This window comes from Convolutriloba macropyga, chromosome 6, assembly GCF_964194025.1.
Source record: "Convolutriloba macropyga chromosome 6, txConMacr16.3, whole genome shotgun sequence".
Lineage (NCBI taxonomy): Eukaryota > Metazoa > Xenacoelomorpha > Acoela > Convolutidae > Convolutriloba > Convolutriloba macropyga.
In genome coordinates this window covers 53,618,265-53,642,879 of record NC_134473.1, presented here as the reverse complement: position 1 = coordinate 53,642,879, position 24,615 = coordinate 53,618,265, and the positions used below count along the sequence as shown (strand labels likewise).

Sequence of the window (24,615 nt, the reverse complement as noted above, 5' to 3'; positions counted from 1 at the left end):
AACAAAATTTTCCTCGAATTAATTAAAAAAGGAAAATTTTAAACCTATCATATTTTGTATGCAATAATTTATTAGTAACAGCCCTGAATATGAAAAAGTCCTCTACTGCTCGCTGTCATATATGATTTTTTGGGCAGCTAATTTGGGTCTTTGCATCGGCACCTTTCGGATCATTAACACTTGACACAAATTTTGTTAGACAAAACAAATTTCCAATATCCACCTTTTAATATTTGACGTTTTTGGTGAGTGACTTTCCCTTCACATATTTTCAAGACACTCTTTTTCATCATCAACAATTTTTTGAAAAAGAATTACAAAAAAATTTTTTTCGGTCATAAACCCTCTTTGTCCTGACACAATTTCGATCAATTACCTTTAGAGTATCAAATTATTGTCGGTCACAGACCGTTTTCTGAATAAGTTTTTGGTCAGAGACCTTTTTCTGAACAACTAATCGGCCAATGATTTTTTGGCACTAAAGTTTTTGTTTACTGAAACACCGATTATTGTCTTTCTTTTCAACAAAGAAATTTAGGCAAGAGAGTTTTCGCAAAGCATTTTTCGGTCGATGACACTTAGCAACATCATGGGTCAAGGACGTTTTGGCAACACTTTTCGGTCAATGGCCTTTGTGTAACATTTTTCGGTCATTGACATTTAAACGTTAGTCGGTGAATGACCTTAAAGCTCACTTTTTCGGTCATTAACCCCAATTAAGCAACCGCCTAACCGTGCTCATTGATAGCACTGTCAAAACATGCTGCTTAGTGATGCCTCTAAAACATGCCGCCTTATGTTCACGCGATTAATATATAGATTATCAATTTCTATTTAATCTTTGCACATTAGAACGTTATTTCTTTCACAGATTGTCATTCTAATATGATTGGATTCTCAGAGAACCTTTTTTGATACTGTGATGTCTTAATACTGAGTTGGCCTCGCAGCAAAAACACTAAAACCTTAAGTTTAATGACTTTGATATGTTTTCTGGTAATTTCCATTGATTTGAAATTTACTACCACTATTTGAAGCTTAAAAAATCAATTTACAGGTTACGTAGAAGATAATTAGATGTTTCTCCAGGAGAAATTTTGATTGATTAACCCTTAAAATTCTGTTAATGAAATATCAAGGGATAATTTCTAATCGATCATTTTTTATTCAATAAAATGACAAATTTATTTTACTGTCCAGGAATTATCCTTTAAGTGTATTCAAACTATAGACAAAAGTGGCTTGGTTTTTGAGATTTCGAGGATTACCTGAAGTTTCTCAAACAATTTATTTAAGTACAAGTATATTTAAGTAAAATCATCAAATATTCTTTAAATTCAAGGGCTTGATTTTTTAAATTTGCAAAAAAATTCTTTTGTTAAAACTTTAGTAATTGAGTCTTCGTATTTAATGAAATGAACAATTAAAATAAAATTTTGATGTTTAGCTAGTTAGAAGTCAGATATTTTATTAACGATGTGCTGAATTAAAGAACAACTCAACGTTCAAACTTTCATTTCTTTAATTCAGCAACAGTTCAAAAACTTTTTTCTTTTCGTCATTGTCATTTTTAGATTAACCGCTCTAAATTCAGAGAAGTTATATCCAATAGTTATAAGCGGTTATGGGAAATGGTACCAATTTGTTTTTGAAGAAATCAAATGTAGATATTTGTCTGTAGAAATCCAGACTAAATTTCATGGAAAAACAATGGAATGTAGTTTTTTTTTCAGGGTAGACGGTGAAAGTTGAATTTTCAACCGAAGAAAGTCATTGAAGTGTTCTTGATGACGTCAGAGGCCAGTAGTAGCAGTGGTAACTGTGGCAACATCAACAACAACACTGGCATCAGATCGAAATTCCCATTCATCAGACAACTTAGCAGCAAAGACAGCATTCTAGGGAACGATCTCAAGGAAAACTTACACCACTATATGCGAGATTTTTTCATCAACTTATTCTTTTTCATTCCAGGTTTCGTTGTTTATTTTTTGTTCTTCCCGCCTGTTTACATTTTACGATGCGTGATGAACCTGATCGCGATGTTTATCATAAAAGGGGAGCCTTGTGTACCTTCCTTTCTTTCTCCCACGGAGTTGTTTTTCTATACAAAGCGACCTTCGAGCAGTTTATGCTGTTTGACATTTTCGAAGAGCATGTCAAAGCAAAAGTTTTGCAAGTTGCTCAGGAAACGAATTTTTCATAATAGTTACCCGCGGTTTGCTTATTTGTTCAAAAGATTTCAGCAAATTGTAGCATCATCTTGTTACAACTTTTACTGGATAGATTTTCCGGATTTTGACGTGGAAAATCATGTCGAATTAAAAACGGAGATAGAAAACGAAAATGACTTGAAAAAATTTATGCTGTTAAAATATTCATATCCGGATTTCAAAAACTTGCCATTATGGAGAATTTACGTCATCGAAAACTTCGGCAGCCAATCAGAAACACTCGTCATCTGCCAATTTCACTCGGTTTTAGTCGACGGAACGACTTTGGTAACGATGCTTGAAGACTTCCTTTGTGACCCGCTTCCTAGAAAAGTAACTGCGGAAAAATCTTTCGCTTACAGGTCGTTTATAAACAACGCGGTGATATCTATTTTTACAGCACCCTCAGTCTTAATCAATATGTACAGACGAAAACATAATAAAAATGACATTTTGAAACAAATTTATCAAGAAAATAATGACCCAAGCGGAGAAAATAATTCGACTGAGCAAGAATTAATAGTTAACCGACAATCAGATATTCAACTAAATTATCGATGCGAATTAAGTTCAGTAGAAGGTTCCAATCAGTTTAATCAAATTTCATTCGCGGAACCAATACCCGCTATTTCGCTTCAAAAGTTGCGTCTGGTTTCAAAAGCTACCGTAACCGATATTTATCTATCGTGCATTACTGGGGCGTTAAAAAGTCAAATTGGTGACGCATCACTGGCCGATATCAGATGCCTACTTCCTATAAATATCCGGAACCCAACTTCAGATCCGACAGTGGAGCCAAACTTGAGCTTCATGAGCCCAAAATTAGCGGGTTTAAAAGAAGGCATGATTCCCAGTTTATGGGAGACAAAATTATCAACTCAAATGTCAAAATTCGCGAGTGAAATGTCAATTTTTGCCGCAGTTTTGCAAATTTTTTGGTGCTTAACTCCATATAGCTTTATCGCAAAATTCTGTCATCATGTTTATTCTAAAAATCTGTGTCAATTATCATCGCTTGCGTCATCGCCTTTGTATCTGAGCATGGATGGGTCTGTTATAAAGAGTGTGTACTTTTGCATGGCACCCATATCCGATATCAGTTTAGGGTTTAATTTGATTAGCTATGGCGATATGTTTTATTTGTCAGTTACTGCCAAAAATGACCTTCCTATCGACTGCAATCGGTTGTGTGAAGATATCAACTCACAGGTTTGTTCAAAAACGAAACAAAAAAACATGCCCCTCCCGTTATCCCTTACTTTGTAAATGAATGTTTTCATTCAAAACGCCTCTGCGAACTTCCTAATGCGGGTTTCGTCATTGTAAGTGACTTGCACAGTAATGACCTATTACCAGCTATTACAATTAAAACGAACTGCTAAATCAGTTGCAAGAAAATTAAGTATCTCACCATATTCTAAGGGGAGAAGAAACAGTTCCTAGCAAAGATTCCAGTTTTTTTTCTACTTGAATAAGATCTAATAAACATCGATTAATTGGAAGTAGTTCAGCATATATTATTACCCCAAAATTTGATTCTCCTTCTGTCCATTCTATTAAGAAAAATTGACAACCTTATAAAGCTTTATTCATCTCTGCTGGGCAAAACTTTGGACTGTACAACTGAAAGTATAGGTTACATCAATTTACTATGTCATCATGTCAAAACCGAACCAGGGCCAAATCTAGGCAATATCCAAATAATCAAAATTACGAAAAAAAATCGCTAACTTGAGGTTGTATTTATAGTTTTTTTGAATATGCAGAGCGTTAATAACAAACAAAAAAAGTCGGAGAGTTACTGAAACGTGAATAAACAAACAAAATAAATCATTAACTTTCTAAAGCAATCAGCATTATTTCATTCATCATTGTAGGTCAAAGTTGACACTTTTGTCATAGGTGATTTAGTAGGAACATAGATACCAAATACTTTCAACTATAGAGTCAGGAGCGATATGAACTCATTAAATAGAAATGTTTTGAAATCAATATGTGTTGAAATACAAGAATCTTTTGAAATAAATCTTCTACTTAAAGGAAAAAACAGGATCTTAATGTTCAAAAACATTTGGGAGAATTTTTCCGCAATGATTTGACATCAGAAATCTCAGAAGCATATTGAATAACAGATAATTATGTTTGATTCGGGACTGCAATTTAAAATACTCTTATCAGAAAGAATATCTACTTTAACAGAACTAGTTTCAAATAAATGAAAAAGAGTTAGATAAACCAAAAAGAAGTAGATAGAAACCAAAAAAGAATAACTAAATCCTCTTAACGACGAGCCTTGCTTTTTAATGTTTTTAAGGAGAAGGCAGATGTGTTACTTTTTAACACAATCGCCTCTAATCCACAATTGAATCAAGTAATGGGAATACCCTGAGAATTTTTGAGGCTCCTGTCTCAAAGCAGAAATAGAAATTTTTAAAAACGAATCTCCAACAATAGCTAAAATACAACAGCATTTCCCAAAAGCGTAGTATTATAACAGATCCAAAATAATTTACTAAAACCATAAATAATCGTTTTTCCATAAAATGTAAACCCTTCCCACAATATTAGTAATTTGTTTCCACTTCGGCCATTTCCTTAAACGCTGTATGTAATTAAGGAATTTAAAGATAGGCCGATTGGTGTTTAATTTCAGAAATTTCAATCTTGATACTAAAATTGGATTCAGAAGACAATAATTGGCTTTTTAATTACCCATTGCAGTTCTCTAGAACAATTAAGTCTTTAAAATCGGCCTCAACTATATTCTACAAGATTTCGGCAAAAAGGTTTTAGGCTAAACAGATGCTCAAAATGGTGGATATCTATCCGAGAATACGAGTACCAAACTGTCATTCCTTTCCACGACTTAAGTAACTGACTTGCTTTTTTGCGATTGTATATTCCGTCGTCGCAAATATATTTTAATCGCGAAAAGTGGTGACGCAGTCTGTTTATTTCAATTCCAGAAAACGCAAAGTTTATTTATTTTTGTCGGACATTGGTCATGCAACAACTTGTTTTGTATCGCACTGCAAAATATATAAGAACTTTCTAACACAAACTTGCATTTTTTTCTAAAGTTCTAAGATAAATATATGAAACAGAATATGTTAAAATTGAACACGGGTAAAAATTTTTTATCATTTTTTCAGAATTAGATCATTCGCAAACAGAAGTTTCAATTCAATTGCCGTTATCTGGCCTGTACCTTTGGTGAGTTGAATTTTGATAAATGGTGATATAAAAGTTGTTAAATGGGAACTGATGTTAGATCAATCGGCTCAATAAGAGATCTGGAACCCTTAAAACCAGAAAGTTTACTTTTTCAAATATTTGTGTTGTCGCATTTCAATCTCAGTGCACTTTTTTCCAATCTTGGCTGGCTTCCTCACATCAGAGAATAAATATTTTGAGGTAATATTGGCCATAGGCGTAAAAATTACAGCCCAGGGAAAATTCTCTTTACAGACTAATTTTTGCCTGCCGCGTTTTTCATTAAGAAATTTTCTCTTTTCAAGTTTTCTTTTATTTAGTTTAGGGCTATAGAGAAATCTTAAATACCCGATAATATATTTTTAAATTTCTTGGGAAAATATGAGATGAAGGAAATTTCTCGAATTAGCCGCGTTTTTTCGAAAAATTTTGGTCAATCTAAGTGGGTTGTTGGATCAGTAATCAAGTTTTTCTCTATCAAAAGAAACCCCTAAAGAAAATAATGAATTTAGGCAGGAACTGAATAGCACAAAGATCAAACTACATGAACGTGTTCTAGTAGATAGACAAGAGCAAGGTTTAAAAAATTGTTTTTACTTGTGGTACAAGGACCAAATTGTTCATGTGTTTATAAAGTGATACTTTAATGTTTAAGTTTTAAGCAATTTGTTATGCTTATGTCTATGAGTTTTTTCAATGTTGAAGTTAAAATTGAAATTGAAAAAAAATCAGTTGATAATCTTAAAATTGCAGCACAATTCTCTGATAAAATTCTACCTGTTTCGTGTTTTGTCTCTTTGTGCCATATGGAGATAATGAAAGTAAAGAGTTACGGTTAGTATCAATGCAAAGTCCTTCAATCATCGAATAAATTATTTTTTGAAATGGTTTTGCTTTGAGATTTGCATTATTTAGAGCTTATCGGAAATTTTTCGGCTGTTTATCAATTACTTCCTGTCCTTGTCAATGTCGTTGTATACAATTTAGCCCCTGGAGCGTCCTTCTTTTTTTCTGGAAAAATCTTGGCCAAAATGATTTTGTGTATGGAAAATTAACTCTACAATTAACACATATTCTTGCAGATTTTTCAACTTTGTCTTGCCGCAATGCATAATGCTTTTTTGGACGAAGTGGGTCTCATTTTTGAACATTGAATTGCTTCTAACTCGTAGTATTATGATCCCGTTTTAGAAGCTAATGGTCTCGTTTTTGTTTCACAAAATTTAGCTTTTTTAATTGTGTTTTTCAGTTATCTGACTCCCTTAACTATGCAAACTTTTTTGAAGTGTTTTCACATAAAGAAGAATAAATCGGCATTTTTCACTTAAAGAAGAATAAATCGGGCTATTGAAATTATTTGCCTTTGGTCTGCAAGCTTAATCAACACAATTCTAGAAATCGTTTGTTTCTTTTTTGTCGATGAACTGTTGACAACTGGAGTTAATGTGTTTATGATTTTCTCAAGACGTAGCATTGACATTACATGAAGTTGCAACGCTAACCTCATTTTCATGTGCCATTGGGCTTTTATTATTACGCCAATTTCCTGTTACCAAATTTTTAGAAAATGTCTTCTTTCAACCCTTTAAAGAAATAGTAGGCTTTCACTACGATGAAATGAATCATTCTGATTGAATTCAAATGAGAAAAACAAATTAGCCAGAGGCGTGCACCAGTGAATAGTTTACAGGATGAACTAATGAATTCCACAAAATAGACAAGCAATCATTTATTAATAGCATAAGATCAGGTCAATTAAGAATATTTGTACATTTCCGCAAAAGATCAATCAAAAGCCAGAACTTTCAGAGAGAATTATATACGGCAACATAAATTTTAACGGCCACCAAATGATTGCTGACAAATTCATTGATTACTTCTGCTCGGTTTTTCTTGACGATAACACCTTCATTGTCATTCTTAATTTAACGCATTCCGAAATTTCTTCAGATGAGATAGCTATTAATAGAAACGAGGCAATTAATGAAGTGATGTAAGTTAAGTCGGGTTCCTACTCTTTCGATCAGATAACACCATTGTTGCTGAAAGCTTAAACGCCCCTCATTATTATCAATATTGTTTTTTTAATGCATTGTTACCTCTGGTTGCTTTCCTAATGACCAGAAAGAATTAATATATGACGATACCATAGAATTTGCAGCAGAATCGACATTAAGAACTAAAAACCCATTTGCAATGATAACAGCGAGCCTAATTTTATTCGAAAAAATAGTCTATAAACAGTTTGAGCACATTTTACAGAGAAAACTTTTCAAAGAACAACATATCAGGGGATTCAAATTTTATTCAACTTTTGCTGTACTGTGATAACCTTTATGAAACTCTGGAGTCAAACTCTGTGCCAGTGACCATGTATTCAGGAGTTGCGAACGCCTCTGATACAATTAATTTAAAACTTATTCTGTTGAAACTCGCCCTGTTTGGCTTTGACAAAGCATTTTTGTTTTTTTTTTACCTCGTATCAACAAATAGACAACAGAGAGTTAAAATCTCCAATTATTACTCAAAATTTGCTCTGATTCAAATTGTGGCTCACAGGAATCCATTTCTGCACTTTTCTGGTTTCGATATACATAAACAATTTACCTGAATGCTAATTATTGAATCTTTTTTATACAGACGATAGGATAATGTTAAGAAGCGTAAGCTAATCAGCGGAACTCCAATTGGACTTTCGCGAACGTTGCAACAATTTTCGATTTTTACTTCACTTTTTTGAGATGCTTTTTTCTCAATTATCACCTCTAGTAGATTACAATCTTGCCAATCAATTACATGGAACTCAATAAAAATAAAATGTTTGTGCTGGAACAATGTTGCGTTAAAAGAATGCACCTAATGCTGGAAACAAAAACCTCTAACAGTTGTTCTTTGAAAAATTTTAACAGTCACGGCAATAGTGTCAGCGATTGTGAATTCCGTTTTGAAACACTCATTTTCCGAGTACTAATTCAGCAATGTCGAGTTTCCTATCTACTCCGATTAAAATTGCCCTAAGAAAAAGCAGAGCCAATTTTGCTGTGGCAGTGGACAGTGATGTCGCCGGCCAAAGCGCAATTTCTCCAATACGACCCTTATTTTTGCGTCTTCTTTGTTTTAATGTTAAGCAGCTGTGATCGATTCGTGAAAAACGTCGTTGGTCAGATATTGACTCATAAAATTTTGAACAAACCAAATGGTCGAACAAAAGTATCGAATCATACGTAAAGGAATGCTACTGCGGTTTTTGAAATAGTTATAAAAATCTATACATATTTATATATATATATATATATATATAGATATATTTATATATTTATGTTTGTTCCGACCCCTCTTGAGGGGGGGACTATATACTCAAATGGGGTTTTTTTCTTCAGACAATTTTGGCCGATTGATATATTCATCGTACAGAGTTGAGATTGGTATCATTAGAAAGCTTGTCCAGCGTAGAATATGCAATTGAAAAGATTTTTTTGATTTTTGTATTTTACAGGGAGTTATCGAGGTTTGAATTTTTGTGAATAGTCGACGAATTTCCGTTGTTTTTATTCACATTTTCCGGAGTTTCGACTAAAATTTCGTCAATTTTGCTGAAAATTGCGAAAATTGTTAGCAATAGTACTGCGAATTTTATTTTAACAGACACAAAAAATTTGGTTGACAATTTTGATTTATTTTTTCCGGCTAAAATTTTGGCTAAATATTTCAAAATTCAGCCTTTTTCATCAAAAATTGCCCGAAATAAGTTCTTTAGTCTATTTTCAATAACTTTGTTGGAAGTACACACCACAAAAACAACAAACACAATCTTTTTAGACAAAAGAGGAGCTAGTTTTTTTTCCACTACCGTTGATAGTAGTCTAGAATCGAAATTTTGCCGTTTTTGATAACTTTACTCTATGATTATCAAAAACGAAGCATTTACTTTTAATCTTTTAACTAACAAACTACATAGATCTAAACAATTCAAAAAATTGAATGTTCTAAATGGACGAACAGCAAAAGCGGGGCTGGTTTTGGTGCAACCTTGGACTGTTGCAATCGAAAAAATAATTCGGATTTTAATCAGTCGATCTTTTTCGAGTTTTTGTATTAATTAAAGTAAAATCGAGTTTTTATAATAATTAAAGAACAGAACAATTCACATCACATCTCACTGTTGATAAATCTAAACTCGTTTCTAAACAGTTCCAATTTAATGTATTTGTTTTCTTTGCTCGAAAGATTTCGGTCGTTTTGACTTTTAAAAATGTTTTATTTTAATTAAACAATGACTTATTGAAACTTGCCAATTTCTTTTCTCTTAAATTGGTCAACTTGTAGCTTAGTGTCAGCAAGGAAAGAATGCTTTTTCTTCCTCTTTTTTAATTGAAAAAAGTAATTTTTTTGCGGTATTACGCGTTAAGTTATGGTTTCTTTGGCTTTGTTACTAATTTTTTTTTTGGTTTTTAAGTATTAGCCTTTTTCTCTCGTTTTTTTCCTCGTTTTGTCACAATATCACACTATTGACCTTAAACAAATTACAAAATTGGCGCTCACAATAAGGCACAATTGAACATAAAATTCTTGAAAGGCATAGATTATGGTTTCAACGACTTCGATGTCCCTTTCTCGAAGAATTTAATTGATTTTTTTACAATTGTTTTTAACGGTCATTTTTACTTTGTCTTTGTAGTCGTATGAAAATACCTGGATAATGACAGTTCGCATTGGCACTTTATGAAGTATTAATTGAGCCTTTTTTCTGATTTGAGAACATAGTTGATGGCTTTCATGACTTTGAAAACAATTGCTTTCAAAAACAAAAAAACTCTTTTTAACGTCGTTTAATTCCGCATTCTTTTTCTGTTCGTTTCCTCGTCTCGTTGATTACAGTTCGCATTTAACATTATTGTTGTCGAGGGAAGGAGCAAACAACAAAATCTAATCTTTTTTAAGACTTGATTATGAATTTACTGACTTCGACAGGGGTTTTTCGCACAAAAAGTGAACTAATTTTTGATTTATGTCTACCTTTGACGTTTTTTTGTAGACTTAGGTCATATTTCGAAATCCTACAGGTCTCAATCACTGCTTTTGGACGAATAGACGAAACTATTTAATTTTTCTAATTTGTAGCTAATGGCTTTCATGACTTTGAAAACAATTGTTTTCGAAAAAAAATTTCAATAAATTTTGCCTTTATCCTTCTTTTCGGTCTTCTTTTTACCTCCTCTCATTTTTTAGAAGGCCTATAACACACTCTTGACATTCCAGGAAGACTCAATTGAACGTATTTTGAGGGGCCAAATATGACATTACGGCTTCGACAGCGCTATCTCGCAAGTTTTAATTGAAGATTGAAGTTTTTTGTTGTCTCTATTTGTGTTTTTTTTGTAACAAAAAATATTAACGGCAGGTCTTAAGACACTCCTTCAGAGGCGTTTGTGATCATAAATCTAATGGATGTTTTCAGTTGCCGTCTAATATTTTTCTTTTGAATTAATTGTTTTTAAAATATATAAGCCAATTTTTCTTATCTTTGCTGTCTTTTTGTTCGTTTTTGTCTATTTGTTACCTAGTCTGTCTGGTTAATTACAGGTCTTATATGTTAAAGATAGGTGCAAGTAACAAATTCTAATCTTTTTAAAGACTTCGTTATGAATTTACTGGCTTCTACAGGGGGGTTTTTTGCACAAAAAGTAAACTAATTTTTGATTTTTGTCTATACTTAACGTTTTTTTTGTAGACTTAAGACATATTCTGAAAAAATGCAAGTCCTAAGCGCTTCCCTTAGACACATAGAGGAATTTTTTCAATTCCATTTTGTAGCTAATGGATTTCATTAATTTGAAAGTAATTGTTTTCGAAAAAAAGTGTTAATTAATTTTGCCCTTTTCCTTTTTTGGTCTACTTGTTACGTATTCTCACCTATGATTCCCCGCTATACCACATTTTGATGTTCGTGGAAAGATATATTCAACATATTTTGAGGCCCAAAATATGGCTTTAAGGCTTCGACAGCGTTTTCTTGCAAATCTCAAATGAATTTTTTGTTGTCTCTGTTTGTTGTCTTTTTGTAACCGAAAAAAATTTTGATGACAGGTCTTAAGGCCCTGCTAGAGAAGCGTGTGATCATAAACGTATTGGATATTTTCAATTAACGTCTAATGGTTTTCTTTGCATTGAAATTAATTGTTTTTAGAAATATAAGCAAGTTTTTTGTCTTTGCTGGTTTTTTTGTTCTTTTTTGTCTAATCGTTAACAAGCCCGTTATAAAGTGTTCCCAAACCTTTTCTAGTGAAGAACAACTTATTTTGTTTAGTTTTAGTTTTATCCGACGCTATTTTGAGCTTCTGTGAGTTTTTTTAATGGATATAAAGTTTTGGATGTAATTAATGTTTGTTGTTATTGTTGTTTGGTTTTGTTGCTCGTCTTGACTTGCTTTCTTAATAATGGCTGATCTCATCAATGTAATGCGACATTTTTGCTGCACTGAGTTATTTGCGTTTGAGGCGATCTTTGTTAACATACATTTTTTTGAAAATTATTTGAATTTTTTTTGTTTTCTATCTGTTCTTATTGGGCAGACTTTTATGCCAAAATGTGGATGAGCGGGGTCGGAACTTGATAGGTGAACGGAACGCACATTACCGAGCCTCCTTGTTATACACACACACACACACATATATATATATATATATATATATATATATATATATATATATATATGTTTGTTTGTGCATATATATATATATATATATATATATATATATATATATATATATATATATATATATATATATATATATATATATATATATATATATATATTAAAAAAATGTCTGTAATATCTGTTTAAAAAGTAAAAATTGAGAGATATTGTCGTTTTTTGTTCCAGATATATCAGCTGAAGGAGTTAGTACAGAACCGAAATGTGCCTCCCAATGCATACAAGAAGATACAACAGCTCATCAAAGAAAAGGCAAGCATGATAGTCTATTAATTTAACCCATGCATTTAATCCCTCGAGGGCTTTTCCAGACGAGAACCTAATCTGTTTACACCCCCGGAGTGGGCTTAAAAAACTTTTACCAGACGCAGGTGCAGTTTCTAACATAGCATCGTGCTATGTAACAAAACATAATTTGTAACTGCAACTGTAGACGGCACGGGGGTGGCCGATACGGAGTAGATTTATAAATTTTATATGCGGCCAAGTGCTATGATGTTTCAGACTGTGGCGAGGTTACGAAATAAGCATGCAACTAATCTGCATATAAACAGCTTCTAATACTGATTAACAGAACATTTTATCTTTCAGACAGAAATAGCAGCTGAGATGGCCCACTACCGTAGACTTGCCGAACACCTGAGCTCTGACGAAGAATCCGGATCTCCGGGAGGTCTGCTGGCTGGTCGCGCAACCACTGCTATCAATTTGGAAATTTGAACCAGATTTATTCTAACAAAGCGAGATTCGTCGTATAATCTCACTTTTTTCCAACAACCTGCTCTCAATTTGATTAAATAACTTTCTCAAAAACGAAGCGAATTGCATACATTTACATAAGAACACATTAAAAAATAAATATTGAACGGCCGTGTCTTGTAGATTTCTTTTCTATAACTTTGTCTCCTGAGAATAGGTTGTTGATACGTAGCAAGTTATATCCAACGCTAATTCAAATAGGTGCGATAACTTTTTAGTGCAAAAAATTGAACTAACTTATTATGCGCTCGTAATTTTATTTGTTTTGTTCAGTATGCAACTATTCCTTACCCTCTGTTTGCAGATAATTCCTGGTTCTATAAAAAATCTATTTTGATTTGAAAATATAGCTTTGATAAATCATCTTTGGTGCACGAGTGAGGGGCAACCAGAAAATCACATTTCGCACCTTTCAAAGTTTTTTAAGGCTGTACAAGAAAATACAAAAAAGATGAAGGCACTGAAAGGCGCATTTGCCCGTCAAGTCTTTGATTTTGGATTTGAGTTTTAAGAAGAAAAAACGCTTCCATATGGCATCCCAGGACTAAATTTCACTTTTTGCGTATTCTGAGTTAACATGGACAAAAAGGACTTCACACATCATTTCGATAATTTCACACAACTAAATTCATTATAAATAGATAGTTGCTGCCGTTCTTGAGTGAACCATGCCCAGATTTGTGCTGAAAAGTGCGAGGAATCAACAACTTCTTTGCAATATAATCCAACAGAAAACAAATTTAACCGAAGCTGTGTATTGCATTAAAGGCACAACTAAAATTTCATAGTATATCTTGGCTATCACAGATATTAAAATTTTAAAACATTGAAAAAGGGGAAGTATATCTTTTTTGAGATTTGTTTAACCTCAGTGACTCCGTTCCATTTCAAAAAATGCGTCTCAGTTTAGGCAACCAATACTTCGATTGTGCATCCCATTTCTCAAATGTAAAACTTACTTGGGGTTTCTGATACAACGAGCAGCTCCAATCCAACGTAAATATTTGGTCATAATTACCATGTTTCATGATTGGCACCTTTTGATAACGGTTAAGTAAAAGATTGCTAAATTTCTACTGACGCACAAAAACCGCATCAGAAATCATATAAAAACGGAAATAGGACTTTCAACAATGCCAACTTTCCATGAAATAATCTTGCAATAATGCTATTAAAGCTTTTATTGATCGTCATCTATGCGCAAAGGATAGAATTATCAGTTTTGCGGGTTTCAAGTTCTGTCTGCGTTACCGATTAAGTGGTTTTTAAAATAACTAACAATTTTTGCTGCTCATGAGAAGCGCTAGTAGTGCTGAGCCGCAGAGCTGAAATCTTCATACTTGTTTTCACACCTCATCAAAATTTCGTGCAAAAACTAATAGACAAGATGGTATAAATGAAACAATTACTAAGCAAAATCTCGGAAAAACGTTTGTTTAAAAACTTATGGAAAAGTTTTATAACTGTTTTGCAAACAAACTCTCAATTAATTCGCAACCGTAATCTGATAACTAGAGTACAGTATTTGGGTCTAAATTATTTTAGCGAATATATCTGCAATTTTTTAATGATGCGAGGTCTTGCTCTGGTGGAAGCGGTCGCAGCTCTTCTCTAATTGCCTTAGGCTCCCTTGAAATTAAATTTAATATGTACTTAGTTCTCACTAAGAAGGCAGGTCGCCGAGTGATTCCTTTGGAGTTCTACCATTCTGTTTATATAAAATCCGTATGGGTAAAAGCCTTTTGTTAAATATATTAAACACCAGTAATTTTTATAATTTGTTCAGATCAACGTTCCGAAAATGTATTTTCATTATTTATGAATTTTTTGTCACAATGGGACAAATTCAATCCTTAGACGCATTAAAATACTAAAATTTAGGCCGCCGGGTCTTGTAGAATTTTTCGCTTTATATTTGTCCGAGAAAAGGTTTTTGACATGTAACAGGTTATCTCCAACGCAAATTCAAATAACATTTTAGCGTAGAGGATTTGAACTAACTTATTATCTGCTAATTTTATTTTGTTTTTTTTTTCATTATGTAATCATTTCTTACCCTCTTTATGCAGATGATTTCGATTTATGCAGATTATGCAGATGATTTCAAAAAGTAGATTTGATAAATTTTCTTTCTTCCAAGTGGGAGGAGCAACCAGAAAATCACATTTCGGAGCTTTCGTTATTTAATTAGGGTGTTCAGAAAAGAGTGATAGCGCGGAAATGCGCCTTTGCTCATAAAGGTTTGACAATTGACTAGAATTTTAAGGAGAAAATTGCTTCTAAATGGCGTTCCCGGGGTTAAAGATCTCTTTTTTGCGTTTTTTGAGTTAGCGTGGACAAAAGGAATCCGTTTGTCCTTTCGATAATTTCACACAACTAAATTTATTATGAATAGATGATATTTGTTGCCGTTCGTGAGTGAACCATTGCCAGATTTGCTTTAAGAAATGTGAAGACCCTTTTTAATTCGTTCCCAGGACGCTATGAACGAAATCGGCTCTAAACGATAATGTATTTGGCGTTAAGAGCACAGTATAACGTTTATAATAAGTTTTACAGAACACAATAAATACAGTATAAATTTACAGAACACAATAAATGACCTTCAATGAGCGGTTGCGCTTAGCTTAAACGTTTTAGAACTTCGTTGCGCTTCAAACATTCTCTATTTAAAACATTACAGCTTACGTTTTTTTTTCGAACTTTATCTTTCATTTAGGATCAAATATTGTTGTGTTAATTGATAATGGATGTCAACATTGAAAACGTTATCAACCAAATACCTGAGGAATCAACGAGGGCTGCTATCAGGACAGTTGTGGAGATGGTTAGGGCTCAAAAAGAAGAAACCAACAAGCAACTAGCTGAAGTTTGGCACTTCATTTCTGCAATTGATGTCAGGTTAAGGCATCAAGAAAGGTATCTGAGCAAGGATTCAATTATAATTGATAACCCACCCTTTGATGCGCGAAATCCGGATAGTTTTCTCAAGGAACTGTTGGTTTTTTTGAACCGACTATACAAAAAAGATGACGTACAAATAACTGAAAGCCGATTAAAGGCTTTTCATATTCTACCGGGACCAGGACCTTTGCTAAACAATCTGATGCCATCAATCATTGTAAAATTTGTGCATTTCAATGACAAGATTGAAATTTACAAAAACAGAAGAAAGCTCAAAACTCTGAAAAACGACCTAAATGGAAAAAACATATGGATGAAAGAGCGATTGCCACCATTGGTTATGTTTATCAAGAAACTTGTTGAGAATAAAAACTTAATTACTGTGACTAACAACTGTCAGGTTTCAGTTTTATGTAAAGGCACTAATGGAAATAACAAGTACGTGAAAGTAAATGATGCAATTGATCTCGTAAAGCTGCAAAATCCTGTCATGGCAAATAGGGATAGAACAGGCGCAAATGCAATTGCACTAAAAAACACTCATAAACGCATGCATCGAGAAATATTGACTGATGAGGAACGAGTATTAAGACTATATGCGTCCTTGTCACCTGAGCAAAAAAAATGATGGGAGAAAAATTGGGTGCTGAGTAAATGTTTATACAATGTTTGCCTTGTGTTAACATATAATTGATGCTAGCTTTAATTGTTGTCCTCGTGTTACTGAGTTGTGTAATCCTAAACTTTTCGTTTGATGAATCATATAAATTCTATAGAACTAAATATTTTCTGTTGTCTCGGAGCAAAATATGAAAATTTAGGAAAAGGTAAAAAAAGATAACCTCATATTTCATACTATTTTTTGTTAGTTGGACATTCAATTGAGCTAGGCATAAAAAACACTTGCAATTAAACTGGATAATTTTTAACTTTTATCTGTCTGTGATTTTGTTTGGTAGAAGACGGATTCATAGGTAAAAAAACAAATACTGCGACTTCCGCGGAAAATGTTCTTTCTTTTGCTCGTTAGAAAAAACTGAAAGCCAGTCCATTAAGTCTTGCGACTTTCGCGAGAATCCAGAACGGCAAACCCTTATTCAAATCAGTTACTATAAACAGCTACTGCGACTTCCGCAGTCTGCTAGCATTTTTTTTTTTCAAAAAAAAAGAAATAACCAGATTTAACAAACCTTAAAAATTGAAGAACGTAAATCTTCATCAAATCTCAGCGCGCGAAGATTCTTAATGCTCATGGAGTTTACAATTTTTCTTCAAAATGTACGATCGATACACAAAAACTTTGAACTTCTAGAAGTTTTGATTGAAAGTGTACAATCCAAACCTACTGTTATAGCTCTCACTGAAACATGGTGCAAAGAAAATTGTTCACCAAATGCATACAATTTAAATGGGTATGGAAAATTGCTTCGATGTGACAGAGAAACGAGAGGAGGGGGTGTAGCTCTTTATGTTGGTAATAAGTATGAAAGTAACGAAGTAAAGAAAACAACAAACAAACATGTACAAGTTTTGACTACGCTATTGCACTCAGAGAAAGAGAGAATTTATGTGACTGTACTGTATAAGGCACCCAATTACGCAATTGATAATTTTGTAGAAGTACTAGATACTCATTTTACTGATCTAAATACTCTTGATTATACACACCTAGTTTGTGGTGATTTTAACGTAGACATGTTAATATCAAGTCGAAACGCTGAAAAAGTTTGCGATTATTTTCGTTTACTAGGTCTGGAACTTTGTTTTAATCAGGGTTTTTGTACTCGTGAAACCAGACAATCTAAAACAGCAATTTACTTGTTTTTTTCAAACATTGAAAGTGAAACTAAAATTATCAAAAGCGACGTAACTGACCACTATACTGTTATCTTTACTTCTCAAAAATTGTTTTTGGAAGTAAATAAAGAAAAAACCTTCGTTTTGAATCAACTACACAAACTGTCTGACGAAGAAGTTAGAATAAATGTCAATTTTGAAGTTTTCAAAAACTGCAGAAAAATAAAAAATGATTTGGAATCTGTAGCAATTGATGAGTGTTTTTCTTTAATTCAAGAAATTGTTTATGAAGCGAAAGAAAGAATTATTCCCGCTAAGGAAGTAACCACTAACAATTTTAAAAGGGATAAACAATGGGTCAACAATCATGTGAAGAATTTAGCTACAAAGAAACGTAAATTTTGGCAGAAATACATTGCAACAGGCAGAGCGGAAGTGAAAGAACAACATCGTGTGCTGAGTAATAGACTTAAAGCTCTATGCAGGTTGCATAAAACAAACATTTTTGAGCAAAAAGTAAGCAGTCAGAAAAACTCGAAAACACTTTTCTACCTTAGTAAAAGATATCAAAGAAGAAAAACAAAACCATATTTGCCAGGTTGATGTGGATAAGTTGAATTATTTTTTTGTTACTATTGGCAGAGAATTAGAAAAACGTCACAAAGAAGTTGATTACCTGAAGACAGTGAAACCCATTCAAAGCAGTATAGTTCTCGAAAAGACGTCAAGCACAGAAGTTTTCAATATCATTAAAAATTTGAAAAGCAAAAAATCAACTGATTGCTACAAATTAAGTAATGTTCTCCTAACGTCAGTAAATCATGCAGTTTGTGAACCACTAACAATTTTATTCCACAGATGCTTACAACAGCAATATTTTCCAAAATGCTTAAAAGTAGCAAAAGTTTTCCCTCTCTACAAAACCAAAGGCAACAAATTGGATCCATCGAACTATAGACCTATATCACTATTGTCTTCGGGAAAGTTCTTGAAAAAATATTATACAGAAGATTTATTGGTTTTCTTATAAAATATGACGTTTTATCAAAAGAAAAATTTGGGTTTCAATCAAAGAAAAGTACAATTGATGCTGTAATGGAAGTTGTTGAATATTTAAGGAATAACATGAATAAACAAGAACCGACGTGCTGTGCTTTCATTGATCTGACAAAGGCTTTTGATACAGTGAATCACAGTTACCTACTAACCAAATGATACAAATATGGATTGCGCGGACCTGCTCACAACATTTTGAAGTCTTTTCTAGAAGATAGGAAACAATATGTTGAAATTGGAAATAAGAAATCGGATAAACTACTGGTAAACTGTGGCGTCCCACAAGGCTCAGTACTGGGTCCTCTACTGTTTTTGATATATATTAACGACCTTCCATCAGTTTGCAATGATAACAAAGTAACCTTATTTGCTGATGACACTAACATTTATGGATCGCTAAAAAATGGAAACGAAAACTACAAAAATTGCCTAACAAGAGTTTTTGAATGGATGACAGCAAACAAATTAACAATTAATGATGAAAAATCATCTTTAATGATGACCAATGAAAAGAACACATGTGATCATCTAGAAATACTTAACCACAAATTGAAGATTAGTGAAAATTTGAAAAATTTATGGGTTTATTTAGACAACCAGCTAAACTTTAAGGAACACATTAAACAAGTTAAGATCAAATTAACTCAAGTATCAGCCGCTATGTTCCAATTCAAAAAATTTTTTCGACGACCATCACTTGTGAAGTTGTATAAAACTTATGTCCAGCCCATTGTGCAATATGGTGTCTTAGTTTACGGCTGTGGCAACAAGACAGATCTTAAGAAAATTGATTGGGCACAAAACAGGATATTACGGTTAATTTACTCATTAAAAAAGGGGGTTAATTTGTCAGAAATTAGTCAGAACTTCAAAATCTTCTCAGTTTTTGAGCTCCATGTATATGAGCTATTGAAACAACTTGTAAAAAACATAAGTATGTCAGAAGCAAAAAAATTAAGAACGCGAATAATATCGGATAACGAATTAAATGCAGTACTTTCAACAGAACATAGAATTAAGAAATTGAAAACAATAAACAAAAACACTACACATGTAAAAAAATCAATAACTGAACGTGTAAGAAATCTTTTCAACATAATCGCAAGACTTGATTTTTCATTTATTCAAGAAATTGTAAATTTAAAAACAGAAGGAACGGAATGTTTCTTACATATGTTTCGAGATAATTATATTTTACTAAATAAAGAATTATTGAATGAATTTTGGTGAAAAAAAAATAGGCTTAGTTGACAATTCCTATATATATTAAAACTTGAATATGCAGTCAGTCTTTACACTAGCTAGTTCATATTTTGCTCTGGAGGCACAACTTGACAGGCCAACGGCCTTTTTGGTGCTCTCTCTCGAATGATCACAATTTGTTGTTACGAAAGAAGTTGTTTTGTATAATGTCTGTATTTGATCATTCTGAAAAATTCATTATTATTATTATTTTTATTATTATTATTATAGTAGATCTGGGCTGTCATAGATATTGAAACTAAAAAACATGGAGAATGTGGAAGTGTATCTCTTTTGAAAATCTTTTTTACTTCAGTTACATTATTCTGTTCAAAAACATATGTCTATCCTATCTGTTTAGTTAATAAATACTTCGTTGGGGCGTCCCTAATGGAAAGCAAACATATTTCATGGTTGACATTTCTTTGGTAACGTTTAATTATTGGTGAGGAGACACCAGACAATCACATTTTGAAGCTTTCATCATTTAAATAGGGCGTAAAGAACAACAAAGGATAAAGGCACTGAAAGACGCGTTTGCCCGTCAATTGTTCGACTTTAGAATAATGTTTTAAGGAGACAAAACGCTTCCATGTGGCATCCCAGGATTAAATTTCACTTTTTGCGTTTTTTGAGTTATAATGGACAAAAAGGACTTCATACATCATTTCCATAATTGCACTGAATTGCGTTTTGTGAGTTAACATGGAGAAAGAGGACTCCATATATTATGTTGGCAATTTCACGCAACTAATTTCATTATGAAGAGACGATAGTACTTGCCCTTCTTGAGTAAGCGCTGATTTTTGCTGAAGAGTGCCAGGAATCAAAACCTCCTTCGCAGGATACTCCAATAAAAACCAATTTAACCGATGCGGTGTATGGCATTAAAAGCCCAATAACAATATCTAAATTTATTTGGTCTATCACAGATATTTAAAATTTAAGACATGAAAAAGAGTAAGCTTGTCATTTTTTGATCCTTTTTTCATTTCAATGATAAAATTCTATGCAAAAGACGTGTGTCTGTCAGTTTAGACAAACACTACGTCAAATGGGCGTCCCAATTACCAGAGAGGAAACTTTTATAGGGTTTCTGATGCAGCAAACATATCCGAACTAACGCATGTTTTTGGTCTCAATTTCCATAATTCATGGTTGCCACCTTTGGTAGCGTTAAGTATGAGATTGTTAACATTTTGTGGCTTAGAAAATGTGTTCCTCCACATAACACAAAAAACAGAAACAAGAGTTGCAAAAATGGAAACCTTCCATAAAATAATCCTGCAATAATGCTTATAATGCTTTTTTTGTAGGTCAATTATTCAGAAAATAAAAAATGAACAATTTTGAGGGTTCTGCTTGCATTACTGACCAAATGGTTTTTCAAAATAACTAACAATCTTTGAATTTGGCTGCTCATGAGCAACGCTAATAGAGCTCTACTGCAGCTCTAAGTTAAAAATTTTTTCTTGCAAGAAACAAATTGTGAGCTATTTATATTTTTGTATTTGCATTGACACCTAGTCAGGATTTCTTGCAGAATATAGGAACCAACATTGTTAAAATTGGGAAAAAAATAACTACTAAACAAGCCCTCGGGAAAATTTTTATTGGCCTTCGTGTTATAGTTTGTGGAGAAAGAATTTGGGAAAGCCATCTTTTTAAATTTTTATATTTGTTTTGCAATCAGCTCACAATTAAAGAGGAACTGCAATCTGATACCTAAAGCATACAATTTTCGTCTAAAATAAGTTAAGAAATACTTCTGGATTTTTTTGATTGCGCGTCCTAAATATCAAATGTAAAACTTATTCGGGGTTTCTGATACAGCGAGCAATCTAACGCAATCTTTTGATCTCAAATACCATGTTTCATGGTTTGCATCTTCTGATAACCTTTATGTAAAAGTTTATTCAAATTCTACTGACTAACAAAAACTTTGAAGGCTTTTCTTGATGTCAAGCATGAAAAAAAGTTAAAAATGGCTTTTTTGAACTTTTCAGGTTCTGTCTACGTTGTTGATCAAGTCGTTTTTAAAACAGCTAACAAGTTTTGATGTTTACTGCTTAAGAACAGCGCGTGTAGAGTTCAGCTGCAGCTCTAGCAAGAAGGATTCTCTTGCAAAAACTAACTGAACACGGTTTATATTCCTATACTTGCTTTGACACCTAATCAAAATTTCTTGCAGAAAATAAGAAACAACATTGTTTAAAATACGAAAAAGTACTAAGTAAAACCCTTGGAAAAAATTTTAGATGCCATATTTTCAAAGGTTTTGGATAAATTTTGGGAAAGCCATCCGACTGAAATTTTTTATTTGTTTTGCAATCAAACTCACAGTTAGTGAGCAACTTTATTCTGATTTCTAAAGCACAAAAATTTTTGTATAAAATAAGTTAAGGAATACTTCTGAAAGTTTTCTGATAACTCGAGTTGAGCCTCGAGTAACTCTAATGGAGCTTATTTGAAAGTGTATTTGAAAAATCCTTGTAGGTAATATGGAAATTGCTAGGTTTTTAAAAGCCCTTTTGTTAAAAAAGAAATATTAATTGTTATAATTTGATCAGCTGTTTACTATTTGTATTATCCTAATTCTGTTTTGTCTTTCTTTATGGCTTTCGGATGATAAGAATAAATGAAAATCGACAATATCTGCTGTGCTGCACAAACTTAAGGATTGCGTAGATATCTGAAACTAAACGCAATCTTTGTTCATAGTGATCTCTTAATGCATAATTTATATTTATTGAATCTATTTTGGTCGCCCTTAACTTGGATTGACAGTGTAACTCTCAACAATGTATCTCAGCAGACAGCATATATTTTGATTTCTGAGGAAAATTTTTCCCAGCGTCCTTGACCTGAAAACCACGTACAAATGCGAGAAACTAAGCGTGTTTACAGAATTGTTCCGGGCAATTGGCCCTATGGGTTCAAATTTAAATGGGCATAAACACAGGTGGTTTGAAAATAATATGAAGTGCCTTGACCAAGACACAAAGGCTCCAGTCCCAAGAGTTGCAGAGATCTTAGCACAATTAATGTTCAGTCGAGACCTGGAATTTATGAAAAGACATAATAATTTCAGGTGGGGGTAAATATTGAATTAAATTACACGGTCGAGGACCCTAGTTAAAGCCTAGATTAATTCTCTTCATAGTTCCATCCAAATTCTTTTCATTCAAAACTCCATCCAGCCAAATTGTTCATATACAAACCTGTGACGATCCAAATTCCTTTCACATACAAACTTGCATCAAACCAAATTCTTTTCATGGTTTCAAAAACAAAAATAAATGGTGCTTTTTGCGATTCATGGGTACTTCTAACCTGAGTTTTGAGTTACCTGTATGTATAAATATAAATCAACTGCACCAGAAACAAATCGAAATAGTATGAAACAGCAAGACAATAGGTTTTGTGGATCAGATTTGGTCATACAGACCAACTCCTGACCCCAGTGTGTCCTTTAAGAAACAAATGAAAAATTTACCTGTGAAGAAGCTGATGAAAAATATAATACAAAGCCCAACATCAAAAAACACTCATGAAACAATATCTAACAACTACACACCGACATAAAACACACACAAACAAACACACGGAGTGAGAAAAATTGGGGAAAGCCTATAAGGCATCGGAAACGTCTTTGGGGTCTAATTCTAGTTTTCTATACCAATATTTTATGAACAGACATTTTTTCTATACAAGCTAAACCAAAAATTGTTTTTGCACTAGAATGCACACAAAAAATGGGACTCCTAAATTCCTTTTCGTTAGCTTTCGACAACTCTAAGACCCGTTTTAAAAAAACGACGTTTTAAGATAAAATTTGCAAATAAGCGAAAAACCTCAATTAAGCGACGAACTTGCAAATAAATGATTCTCTTGCAAAAGTGGCGGTACACATTTAATATTTTTATACTTGTTTTGACACCTAGTCACAATTTTTGAAGAAAAAAAGAAACAACATTTTCTAAAATGAAAATACTAGGCAAAACCTTGGAAGAATTTTTAGACGACTTTGCGTAAAAGTTCCAGAAAAAGTTTGGGAAAGCCATCAACCTAAATATTTGTATTTTTTTTGCAATCAAACTCACAAATGATGAGCAACTGCCCTCTGATACCTCAAGCACACAATTTTCGTCTAAAATAAGTTAAGGAATACTTCTAGAAAATTTTTGATGATTGGAACTCAGCCTAAAGTAACTCTATTGCAGCTCTTTCAAACTGTATTTTTACAACCCGTATGCGTAAAGTGGAAATTGATAGGCTTATGAAAGCCCTTCTGTTAAATAAAACAAATATCATTAATTATTATAATTTGTTCACATCAACGCTCCAAATTTGTCTTTTTATGTTTATTTGATAATTATCTTTATGGAGCTTATTCATTTCCTGAGGAAATATTGATACAGAAACTGCATTATCAGAAATCACCATTTAGCATCATTCATACATCAAAATAAAAATTTTGATTTATACTTTGCAAGATACTTCAACAGAAAACCGATTTATCCGATGCTCTGTATGTTTTTTGCGCTTTTTAACTTCAGTGACTCCATTCTATTCAAAGAACTTGCGTCTATCAGTTTAGGCAACCATACTTTGATTGTGCGTCCTAAATTTCAAATGTAAAACTTTTATGGGATTTCTGATGCATCTCCAATCTAGCGCAATTTTTAATCTCAATTACCATGTTTTATGGTTGGC

The 24,615-nt window shown here is 32.9% G+C and overlaps 2 protein-coding genes across 3 annotated transcripts in view; both read left to right on the top strand.

Annotated features, from left to right (window-relative positions):
• The window catches only part of LOC142341051 (uncharacterized), a 28,534-nt gene extending 15,271 nt beyond the window's left edge, over positions 1–13,263 (top strand). For both annotated transcript variants that reach the window (XM_075391893.1, XM_075391892.1), the window contains 3 exons: positions 1,734–3,422; positions 12,310–12,393; positions 12,733–13,263. In XM_075391893.1, coding sequence (XP_075248008.1) covers positions 1,788–3,422; positions 12,310–12,393; positions 12,733–12,861 — 1,848 coding nt within the window. In that variant the 5' untranslated portion in view covers positions 1,734–1,787 and the 3' untranslated portion in view covers positions 12,862–13,263. The remainder of the gene's footprint in view (positions 1–1,733; positions 3,423–12,309; positions 12,394–12,732) is intronic.
• Positions 1–24,615, top strand: part of LOC142341766 (uncharacterized) — a 553,339-nt gene that overhangs the window by 496,759 nt on the left and 31,965 nt on the right. The window lies entirely within an intron of this gene.